General features: G+C 42.7%; 1 protein-coding gene across 3 annotated transcripts in view; it reads left to right on the top strand.

Moving 5' to 3' along the window:
* dntt (deoxynucleotidyltransferase, terminal) overlaps positions 1-12,253 on the top strand; it is a 90,399-nt gene extending 78,146 nt beyond the window's left edge. For 2 of the 3 annotated variants that reach the window (XM_074646858.1, XM_074646859.1), the window contains exon 11: positions 10,764-12,253. In XM_074646858.1, coding sequence (XP_074502959.1) covers positions 10,764-10,850 — 87 coding nt within the window. In that variant the 3' untranslated portion in view covers positions 10,851-12,253. The remainder of the gene's footprint in view (positions 1-10,763) is intronic. The other variant, XR_012595297.1, reaches the window with a different exon arrangement.
* The last annotated feature ends 494 nt before the right edge of the window (positions 12,254-12,747 follow it).

The following is a 12,747-nucleotide window of genomic DNA, read 5'->3' on the forward strand; positions in this document are numbered from 1 at the left end:
TGGGCCGTGTCCGCTTGCCATGTAACATTAATTGACACGGCCCCTGCGGTGGCACAGGCAGCCGTCCGTCCGTCCGTCCGTCCGGGGCTCCCGTTTCAGTTTGCGCCATGATTTATTTACAGGGACACTCGACTGAACAATCATTGGGGTGGTTCAGGCTTATCTTGTGGTCTCTGTGCTGTCGTGGCCTCTAAAAGGCACGGCTGGTTTCACTGGAGAATACCAGGAAAAGGAGATGTTGCAAGAGCTGTTCAGTACATGTACAAACAAATCTATAACACAGACTCTTTAAACTGAATATACTGAACAAATCAGTGACTCCCCTCACTGGTGACTAAGTATTGTTGTCAGATCAGATGATAACTTGGTTAATAGCTCACTAAAATACAACAACAGCCAAAGAAAACAATCATCATGTTATAACTCTACATTATAAACAGTGCAAACAGTGCTCTTCTGTGGGATGCACCGCTTTTCTTTGGTGGTGGAAATGTTAACCAGACATGCATTTGCCAAACTAACTAATTAGTCCCATAGACTGTATATAAGAAATGGACCTAGTCACCGTGACGTCACCCACTGGTTTGTGGACTGCTGTTTTGAAGCGTTGAGTTCGGCATTTTGGCCGTCACCATCTTGTTTTTTTACAACCAGAAGTGACACAAGAGGGTGGAGCTAAGTACAACCAAATGCTGAATAAGACATTTTTTAGGCAACCAAAACGCCGGACAACGCCGTGGTAGTGACCTGTCAATCACAGGGTAGCCACTCCCTAAAGCATCCCCTGCTTTATGGGTGACCTATTTGAAATTTCTTTGGAATTATTCCCCCAATAGTCACATCAAAATTTATCAAAAATTACTTTATTTGGCTGTCTTGACTTGGGACTTGACTCTGGACTTTTATCATTATTATTTTATATCCATTATAAACATTATTTAATAATTATATTCCGCTATTTCCCAATAAGCAGTAATAAAAAGCTGGTAATTTATTTAATACATTTCCAGGAAAAGAATACCAACTTAATTGCTTGTAGACAATAAGTCACACAATGTGAGATTTGTGCCTGATCAAAAGTGTCTTCTATTAGTTTTGGTTTTCCACCTCCGATGAAGAGCAGCCGCTTCTCGAGCCTAAGGGCCCTATTTTAAAGATTATATGCTATTTTAGCATATAATTATTAAAAAATGTTTTTAATAAAGTCATTTTTGATACATTTTGAGGTAAATATTTGGGGTAATTTGGCAGTAATTCCTAAGAAATTTCAAATCGGTTACTTGCTAATTATCACCTAATTATCATGAAATTTGCAGACCTGTAAAATGAAGTGATACCGCCATTTAAAAAAAAAATCTGGCTTTATCTTGATCAATAGCCGGTGCTACACATCACACTTTAGGAAAAGTCACAGATTGGGGTCTTGAATATTTTATTGAAACAATTTCATACATTTCATACTCCGTGTAAATTTTACCTGTTGGCGGTGTTAGAAATGTTAAAAATGTAAATGTTTCATATAAAAATGTCTGTTTGGCAACCCTGTTGCCCCGTTGATGTCATACATTGATGATTCAGCCGGTTCATAAAAGGTTGTATCTGAGCTATTCTGAACACTGTTTACTGATGAGAGCCCTCCTGCACGGAGGTGAGGCATTTTTCTGTTTGCAGAATCAACAACTCCAGTTCATTTGGGTGAAATATGAGAGAGCAAAGCAAAGATAAGAAGCTGAAGTTCATCCAGGGCTCTATTTCTGTAACGGTGCAGGCGGACAGGATGTGGCAGCTGATTTTTTTTGTCACCTTGTGGCCTCGATGACTCTGCGTTGGAACGAGGGTGCGATTAGGAGGAATACATTAATCAGTCAGTGTAGGCCCTGACATGAGTCATGACAAATCCGATCACTTCTTGTCGTTCCTTTTTACGGCTCTGAGCGACCGCGCTCTGACAATTTAGAGATGGAGAGAATAGTTCAGAGCAAAAATCCACCAGAAAAGATTCTCTGCCACAAAAGCCTCTCCCAGTGGGACTCTGAGGTAAATATATGGTACCTTAAATTAAATTGGCGTGGGAGGAGATAGCACATTTGGCAACATGTTCCTGGATCCTAAGAGAACCATTTTCTAATGCAGGAAACTGCTCAATGATGGAGAAGAAGAAGGATGCTATTTGCCAGCCTCTTAAGTCATGACGCATATCGGCAGTTCAGTGTTGGATGATAAGAATTAGAAGCACAGCCAGGAAGGATAAAGCAATTGGAATGAAAAACGTCATTTATTCAGAAGTTTAGGGATCTTGTGATATGTGCGCTGGTAAAGCCGTGCAAATACAGAAAATGCTTCCTCTGCCATGAAAGTCTGACCGAGTCTCTCTGTGAGCACACAGTCCAGGGCCCCGACACCAAAATTACCCAGCAGTGCTTGATCATTACTGACACGCACTATATTGCACCTTTGGCTCCCCAATGGGTCATTCACCATCACAGTGAGTTACCAAAATACAAAATGACTGCCATCAAGAAAATAAAGCTATGTGCATCTGGCAAAGAGGCCGACACAAAGCCCACCGATGCACTGTCACAAAAATAGAACCCTGAGTGCCCTCGTAGACAAACTCGCTGGATGATTGATGTGTTGTGCTCTCAGCACTGCCAATACTCGGGCTACAGAATCAAACTGAACGCATACACTGACAGTAGGAGCGCGTATATTTTAATGATATTTGGTTGATCACAGTCAGCAATCGACAGATGAAATTCGCCCATGGAAATGTGGACGTTTTTCAGTCTAAAAAAATAGTTTGAAATTGGTTTTGACAGCTTTTGGGGGGGAAAAAAAAGTTCTGCATAGCCGGTAGTACTTGCTAGCTTATAATTATAAATCAACAATCGATTCCAAACAACAATTTCTTGCATTGTAATCACAAATAATACATTATTCTTTAAACATTTTGAACACATGAAATTGTAAAAATGGAACAAACACAGGGCTTTCATCCAGGAGACCGCTGGTCATGTCACGTGCGTTCAGTTTCACCTTCACTTTACATTCAGCAAATGTTCATAGCGCTTAGAGCTGAACTTTTGTCGGACGCCCTGTTTCTATTTATTCCTGTCGCTCGCTTTGAAAGCGCCGCAATGGACGAAGAACGGCTTATTCATGAAGTTGAAATGAAGAGTTATCTATACGATACCTTCTCATTTCACTACAAAAACATAAACAAGGTGACAGCTGGTTGGAGGGAGATTGCCTGAAATATTCCCACTTGCTGTTGGCTATATTTTATGACATTTCCAATAGATATCATAATATAAAATGTGTTTTCTGTTTAAAAAAGTGCAAACGTAGGAAGATAGCGAGTATCACCCATATTTTAAGTGGTTTCGTCTCCAGTCTGATCTCGAGCGCACAGCTGATACTGTAGGTACGTGGTTTGTTTACTTGAGACGTAACAGAAGTGCTTATTTAGCGGCTTCAGTGTGTTGACAGAGAGCTTACGATGTTACTATATTATATTAAAAAAAAGGGATCTTGTTTGTTTTCTTATTCTGTCTTTAAGAAGACAAAACAAGGTCGATATTATTCATCATTACTATAAATTATTAGTTCTGTGTTATTATAAAAAAAGTGGTTTTGTTGCCTAAACCTAAGCAAGTGTTTTTGTTTAATTCGGAACATTAAGCACGTATTTAATGTGACCGTAAAGTGACGCCGAGGGGTCTGACAAAGCGTCAGTATGTGACGTGTTAAGATAAGAATGTGTTGGCACACTGCAAGTTGACATCGGTCTTTATATTAAATAGTTTCACATCATAAGCTTAATTTCCAAGGCATTTTGATGACTATACTGTATTTTCAACCTGCAACAGGTTACATCTATTACAACAGTATAAGAGCAAAACAAATATAAGTAACGATGGCTGACTTTATTATCAAAACAAATAACAACTTACTTTTGGAATTGTTTTATGGTCACAACGTGCATTTCTAACCTTCAGGTACAGCATATTCCTGCCCAATCCCGTTGCTGATTTACTGCTCCTCCAGTGGTGTGACCGATCAAATGACTCAGAAGATCCTGGCTCATATCAGTACGAGACCGCGTCGTTAAGATTCCCAAACAAAAGCTCATATTTTGCCAATGTGCCGTTTTAATTGAGCAGAATGAAAGGAGTGCTGAGGCAGCAGCATCCGATCACACTGTCTGGAGCAGGAAGCAAATTGGTCATGCAAAACCGGCCCCTCTTCAACAAACCAATTAATTATTTATGGGCTTCAGTGGAGCAGAGAAAGTTAATTTATTGTTATCATTAGAAGAGTGTTCTGTTTGGGTCCATATGAGGAAGAGTCAAGCTACAATTACAGGCTCCGCAGATTAGAGAGAGCTTCATACGACTCAAGTTCACGAGATGCCTCCAAACTTCAGCGATGAACTTCAGGAAGATGATTAGCTAATAAATGTAAATTAAAAGGGCGAGGGCAACAAATTAACATCTTCCTCGGACAATTGTCCAAGTTGACACGTTGTATGTCAGGGAGAATGATAATGAAGTCAATAATTTCACTTTGAAAGGGACTTTTTAGTAACTGTCCTCTCTGGTATTAAAACTGAAGTAATGCTTTTAAATGAATACATTAATACCTTATCATTATAATTGTGTTGTGGAGTTTGAAGAAAAAATAATAATGGTGGATTTACTGTAGCGTGTAAGTGTCACGTGTTGCCTCGCCGGAGCATAAATATTACACGTTTATTAAGGTGCAGTACCAGCAGCGGGCAACAAAACCACTTAGTTAGGTTTAGGAAAAACCTCATGGTTTGGCTTAAAATAAGTACGTAAACTAAGTAAAATACGTACAGAAACAACGTAACGTAAGTACGGAAAACACATGACAAACGTAACGTAACTTACATAAAAAACACCAGTCTCCTGGTTGAAAGTCCTGTGTTTGTTGGACCTATCCACCTCAACCTCCCGCCCATCATAAGTACAGTACAGACTACATGGCATGAACATGACACACCTAAAGCAAGAACAGCGTTCTTATTGCACGCTTTTTCCTAGAGCATTACTGTGTCATTCACACGCCTTTTCATGCGACCGGGCCTGAAATGTGATGAGCATACCACTAATCCAGATTCTGTGTGTACCCCCGCTGTGTCCTTGGCCTTGACCGCTATCTGCCCTCCCCCCCCTACAAGCCACACTGCAGAGGCCGAGAGTCACTGCTCAAGCGAGTCCTGCAGGAATCTCACAAAGCCTCATCAACCAAACGACCCCGCTGTGCTGAAGAAAACTATATTCGATTCGAAAAAATTGCCCCCTCACAATCTCAAAAAGGCCCATCTCAGTCACTTCATCCTTGGCGCCTGGCCTCGGTGTCGGACTAAAAAAGTATTCTGTAACGATACTCGAGCACTCATACATACAGTTACTGTATATACTGTACCGTAGGCCTATGTCTGTTTCAATGCATATCCCCCCCACTTTCTACGCCTGCCTTCAAATGGTGCCCTCCCCTGGTTCATGTTTCTTTGCATTCATGATGAGCAAGAAGCAGTTTTGCCACAGCTCTAACAGGCGTCGTAACATGCTGAAGAAATAAGTCATAAATTGTCATTGCTTCATTCCAGTTCCTTTCATTCAAGGACAATGACGTGCAAATTGAAAACATACATTTAGAAGTTCTACTTTGGCAACATCACAAGGACGCTGGAAAAACATAGAGCTTTTATTACTTACAGACTCTTTACTGTATCTGTTCATTACCTTTGGGCAGCCTAATCAACTAAATAACTTTGATTTGCAAATGTTTACTCCTCCACGGGAGCAGAGAGCCATAACACCGGGGACGTGGAGTGAGGATCCCATTGTTTCTGATTAGGAATTCATTATTTGCTGCCCGTCTGCCTCTCCGCCCAGTGCACGGGCTGATTAGCAAGCTGGGGACGGATAGGTAATGACGATAACACTAAACTCAATAGCTGTTTTATAGGCAGCAGTGCTTTATGATGCTTGCACTAATTGCTGGTGTGATTAGTGAGGTGTCTGTGCCCTCTCTGGTTGCTCCGGCTGTCCTGTGAGCTGAGCTCTCGCCGACCGGAGCACAGGGGAAGTGTGGGTGTGCGGCGGATCGTTGCAGGAGGAAGACACGAGGGCATAATCGACTTCCCACTTTTTCTGCGCCTGTCAGCCCTTTCCTGTGTGCTGCAATAAAGACAAATTAACTTAAAGGCAATCAAAGGATTTTTCTTCTTGATCTCTTGGCGATAAAGTAATCCGTTTCTAACTGTCAGTGAGAGAAGTCCAAATAAAAAAAAAGGAGACAGAACATTAGCTGATGTGATAACCTGAAATTCCGGTGAAAAAAACATCGCGTTTCTTTTTAGCCTTCGAGTGTGCCTTCTCTGAGGGAAGTGTACCTTGGACTCTTTCTATACAGGCGAATGTCCTCAAACATAAAATACCGTTAGACCCGTAAAAATACATGTTGAAAGTGATTCGAAAGCTTTGTGTGCATCTGCCATTCAGTCTGACCTCAATACTTGAGCTCTTGATGTGCAGCCATTTCTGCTGCGGCCAAGCAGACAGTCGGTACTGAAAGTAAGATGACTGCACACTTACTGAGGCTTTTGTTCAGATACATTTCACTACCAGAGAGTGAATTTGCATGACATTCAGGTTGTTTTTTGCATACTTCACCACATGACCTTTACCGTGGGTCTCTTCACAGACTTCTGTTTTCTTTTGCCTCACTGTGTTTCTAAAGATATCTCTCTCTGTCTGATGTTTATGTAAGATAATTCATATCATATCACTTCTTTCTGTCTCTTGTTTAGTATTTTAAATGTACACACTAAAAGTTAACATTGCAATATACTATATGTGGATACAGCAAAATGACCACAAATCTGTGTAAATCTAAAAATCAATTGTTCATAGCTACTGGGTTTGTTAATCATGACTCGTACTGCAAAACATTTTACACCTGCATTAATAGATTTTTGGCCACTTGGGGACAACGCAACACGCTGTAAAACATTGATATATTATTACATTATAACGTGAACGTGTTACAGTAGCAACAGTCGTGTTGATGACGTTTCCATGGAACTGGCGCGAAACCGTAAGAATACAAACATCCAAGGGTGAAGAAGAAGAGTCATTTACATGATGGCGCCAACGAAAATGTCTAAATGGAGAGACGACGAAATTGTTAGACAACAGACCAATCAGCGTCCTGTGAGGAGCTACTGCAGCTACAGCTGTGGCTTACGTATCTAAGACGGTGAGACTATAGTGTGAGACGACACGGAGAGGCGTTCCTTCTAAACACCGATGGCGGCTCCTGAAGAGGTTAGCGTAGATGTTACAATAACATCACTTATATCAGAACTGAAGACTATTTCTTCATTGAAAGAAGAGCAAAGAACGGCACTGAAGGTGTGAAGTACGGCTTTCGTTAATTTGATTGACAGATAGTTCATCCAATCACCTGCCAAGTATTTTTTGAAAGTTCCTGACCTTGATCATTACTGACACGCACTATATTGCACCTTTGCCTACCTAACAGTTTCCAAAGACGGCTTCTCAGACAGTTCTGTGAAACAAACCATCTGACAGGGTCAGGTTAGGTGTTAACCTATACACATGGGAAATAAGCTAAAATGCTCACCATGTTTCTTCAGGATGTTAATTTGATGAGACTCAGCAGGACATTCACTCTTTCATCTCATACCAATTCACAAGACTTCACATCCGAAGTAGCCTTGAAGTTCTGAAATGGAGCTGAAAAATAATGTCAACTTGAAATAAAAAGCAAGCTACTAACAAAAGATGTTGCTCCTTTACAGCATAACTTTTTATAATATGCATATTCAGACTTCAGGCCAATATTATATATTATATTTTCTTCAGTGGTTTTGCTCATTTGGGTTGAGCTTTCCTCCATGTTTCTGTCCTTCAAATGCTTGCTGGCAGGATAGCGTTGAGCAGCGCTCCAGGTTCTTCCCTCTGTCTCTTTGTCTCTCTGCCTCGCTCTCTCTTCTCTGATGTGTCAGTTGAGTCGGGCCAGAGCCGGGCAGGCAGCCATGTCCATCAGCTCCATCCATCAAGCAGTGGGCCGGGTGGCGGAGAGACGATGACGGGCAGCAGAGAAGGGGCAGATGTTTTGCAGGAACTGATATGTGTTCACGTCCACGAGGGATGTCATTACGCGGCGGACAGAGAAACATGTAGCTGATTAGCGGCTTATTAAGTCAAGGACACTGGCTCGGAGTAACACACCCGGCTTCCGTTCTGGCTCGCGGTTTGCTGATGGTGTGCCAGTCACTGAGAAGAACTTCAGTGTCTCAGACAGATAACCTCTCCTTCTAATTAACCGCCGTTCTGTTCTTAAATCCTAAGCTCCTTTTGATATACCAAAAAGCTGCTTTTGCCATTTCAAGTATAGTTTCCCTGTGCATGCCTCCGGGGGAGAACTCAGAGGTACATAAGGATTTTTCTCTCAGAGAGCCCACACTGTGTTGTGCTAAGTAAATAAAGCAGCGTCTCCCTGAGGGCGTGTAAGGATTGTAGGAATTGAGGAAAGTGGACAGTGGAGCGGAGAGGGGGCTTTAGTCCTGATCCAGGACAATGGCTAAATTGGTAATGTTGAGAATCTCATCTGTACCCTGTTTCTCCTTTAGTTGGATCTCCGGTAAGCCCTGCCATGTGTTGTTGGAAATGTGGATTTACTCCAAATCACATCAGCCTTGCCCTGCAGTCTCCTTTCTTTCCTGTTTTCTTTCATTCCTCCTCCCTCCCTCCCTGACTCCACTTTTTTATCACCTGTAAGTCCAATACAGTAGAGCTCGCTGCATCATAAATTGCAGCGATCTGTGTTTTGAGTGGTGAGAGCAATAAATGGGTTCAGGGTTATGAGCACAATGAAAAATACAGGCAGAGGTGGACCACATAATGGGCCTCGGGATGGTTTCACTCAAATACAATACTGTTTCACTAACAATACAATGTTTTTTTGTAAAAGAGCGGTAATATTTCTCTGGGCGGCACTGATTAAATGTTTTTTGTGTGCAAGAGGAAATGAGAGTTAGAAACAGAACCATCCTCAGAGTCCACAGATATTCAGAAGTGGACCTTAAAGGATAGGAGGGGTTATTACAACTGGGGTGTTATTTTTGTAGTTTTGGCAAGTTGCAGTTTTTTTAAATCTGCAACTTGGTCCTTCCAGAGATTGAGTTATCCCCGATACATCACAATAAACTATTACTTGTATACATGGTAAAGAAATCTGCATCCTGCAGGAGATATCTACCCAGGGAAACCAGGTTTCTCTAACCCCGTATTACAGAAACCAGGTTTACCATTTACATGACATTTAAGAAATCATATTGGAGAAAGCTGACTGACGTATTTAGAAAAATTGGGATGTGCACGGATAGGCGAGAACCTGCTGCACAGAACCCCCGCGAAGGGCCGTGTCTGATGGTGTGATGTCACTTAAAGCCGTGCGGACACCGGCGACCCTTGTGGATGCGGCAAGCATAAATAAAGCATTACCCGGTTATTTAATTGCATGTAAACACACTGAGTGCAAACAGGAACTGCTAGCAGCTGATGCAGCGAGACTTTTCAGGGTGCAGATTTACCAAAATGTAAAACAAATACGGAATTAGTGTGCAAAAGCCTTTAGTTTAGTCTCCATGTAAACATAATACTTCCTACAATAAAATCAAAATGCGTAAAACTGTTCAAACCTGTACCAGAACATGTATAGTACCACTGACATGAGTAGCTTAACAATAAAGGGAGTGAAAATGAAGCAAAAACAAAGGTGAACGGTAAAATGATCACCCAAACACTATTGTAAACCATCACAATCTATAGGCCGACTCTCTGGTTGACTTACCACACTTCCACAGTTGTGTGCACACTGTTTCCCTGTTCGATGGGGGATTTTTATGGATCTTTAAAGTGTGCTCACTTTAACTTTTACTTCCAAATAAAGTGGTTAAGAAGATCTGTGTTATGAACAGAGCTTAATGCAGCCTGCACCCAAACCTCCCCGCCGCATGGCCAACCTGTCATTTGCATTATAAATAACAAGCCAGTATGTAGGGAGACGTGCCTTGTAGTGTTTTTCCTTCTCCTGGCTGCGAACTAGTTGCTCTCAGTTATCTCTGCCTCTCGGCTGGCAGCAGGAGCGGACGTGCTCTTGGTTTTTCCGCCGTCTCTTCGCAACTTGTCAGGTCCAGTTTAGCACTTGACGGCGGGATGTGTCAGAATCACAGCCCTCTCTCTCTCTCTCTCTCCGGGCTGTCTCGCTCTCAAGGTGAGTCAGGCCTCGTCACCGCTCCTATGGAGACATAACCCATCGCATGGCGTTGGTAGACGGCCAGCAGTTAATAGCCCTGTCGTGATTTGTCAGGGAAAATACTCATCTGCTGAACAGTGCAATCACTTAGAGCAAGGTTAGAGTGTTTATGGGTTGGAAGGGGAGGTGGGCGGTCAAATGTAAATCGGCACAGTCACTGCATGTTTGAGCTTTGGCACAAACCGGGCGAATAAAATCCTAAATTGATATTGACAGCTTGCAGCGGAGATAGGAGTCCAAATACAAGCGCGGGTTAAGGCTGCGACATGAACATTCTCAGGGAGTTAAAATTAAGAATTTGTGGATTTGCACCGGTGTCACCGAGACAAATTCCTGCACATTCCTGCACAAGTCACTGACTTTATGTTTGTTTGTCCTCTCTCTAGAAAGAGTTCCTGGCAGCTACGACTGAAAAGGACATCTTTGCCCATCTGGGTCTCGAGTACATCGAGCCTTGGCAGAGAAATGCGTAGGCCTCCGCTCCTCCCAGGCTGGATGATACCCTGTGCGTACATCAGTGTTTATCCCATCTGCTTGCCATTCTGCGGCTCTCCTGTGATTCACTTTCAAACAGCTTTTGATTTCCATACAGTTTTGTTTTGTTGTTACTGCTATTGTGGTTGTTGTTGTCTGGACGACTTCATGATTCACACTTCTTGCTTATTCACTATTGTCTGTCAGCGAGTAAACACTCTCCTATACCATTCATGGCTTTGCCTGTCTCTAAGTGTCGTAATCATAGGCAGGACACAAAGACAAATCAGTCGGAGTATGAATCGCCCGGGGTGCCTGCGAGGTGCACGAGAGAGGGAGTCGGAAAGAGAAACAGAGGAGAGGGACCACAGAGAGGAAGGGAGGGCGAGGGAGAAGACAGGAAGCGATGAGAGAAACGAGGGGGAAGGGAGCTTTTGTCGAGCAAAATGTTGTAATCACCCTCCTCCTGGCAGGAAAGTGCTCGACGTGAGGCTGAGCCAGGTCTCTGGGGAATTGAGAGGCGGGTAATGAGCTTCAGATAGAGGAGCGTTCGGCGTCGCCATTTAGCCTCCATTTAAGCCTACGTCCACTGGAGATCATTTAGCTGGCATGCGGCAATCCAAAGACCCACAGTCTCCGCTCTTGTTCCACAATGAATCCCCTTTCCCCAGATGCTCGGCTGAAATTAGAGGCAATCAGCTGCACCGGGAAGTCCTGGAGAATTCAGACGGAAGGTAAATGAGTCCACTAACCACATGAATGAGTCTTGGCATTCAAAGCAGCTCTGGCTCCAGTGCGTCCATTATCTTATTGGTTTGACTTTGGCTTATGTTTTATGTATGATGCTTGCTTATGTCCTTATTTTACAGTGGCTGTGTAGGACAATGATTCGCTAATGAAGAAACTTTATTGATCCCCCGTGGGCCGTTTGGGTAAGTCCGACTTGTTCCTCCAGTGTGGACACAACCTGCCCCGCTGTCCACACCCCAACCCACTTTCCCATGATGCTCAGCCCCCAGTTTATCCCATGGCGCCTCAACAAGAGCAGAGACAGATGAGAGCCAGGCCCTTCTAGTGAATCACCCTATTTAAAGATCTTTAAGTAGAACAGTCCGGCACTTTGAGGACTCGACCCGGGCCTCCTCCCCGCCACCCTTTCTTCTTCTTCCTCCTTCTCGGTCTGTCTGTCTTTCTCTCCCGCTGCGTTGCTCTCTCACTCTCGCTGACACAAAACAAACTCTTGACAGTTCTGAGTGTTAACCAGATGGAGCGAGCTCCGGCACCCTGGTCTCCTGGGTTATCTGTTTTCATTTTAAAGCAGGGCTTAATTCTTTACCAGAAATTAGGAAATCTCTCCAGAGTGAAAACAAGCTGACCTCAATAAATTTACATTTGTCCTGCTCTCTTTCTCCTAATTGTTTTTCCAAGTGCGGATGGGATCTTTTTTTCTACTTTCACATTAAATATTCACCAGCGTAAAGGGATTAAAAGGCTGTAGCACTCAATTTAAGAATCCACACATTGTTGTTTCGGTCTTAAACTGTTTGTAAAGCTGGAAAAACAAATCTCCTCCAAAGCCCTCAATTTCATTCACCACGGATCAATATGTTTACGTGGTTATCATCACACATTATTAAGTAAGAACATCTTTTGTCTTCGTTACTTTATCTGACTGAAGTGAAGGAGGTAGTCGTGAATGCCTCACAAAACAAGTGATTATTCTGGAGTATTTCAACACTTAACCTCGGTGAACTCAGGTAATTACTAATTGTACTACAGAAATTAATTTGGAAAGCACGTGCATGGACTTCAGAGAGTCTCATCACAGACTTTAACCTTCAGTGTTTACTCCATTAGTAAGAGTCCTGCATTCACAATATATTATTGGATTGTTAC

The sequence above is a fragment of the Sebastes fasciatus genome, chromosome 9, assembly GCF_043250625.1.
Source record: "Sebastes fasciatus isolate fSebFas1 chromosome 9, fSebFas1.pri, whole genome shotgun sequence".
NCBI lineage: Eukaryota > Metazoa > Chordata > Actinopteri > Perciformes > Sebastidae > Sebastes > Sebastes fasciatus.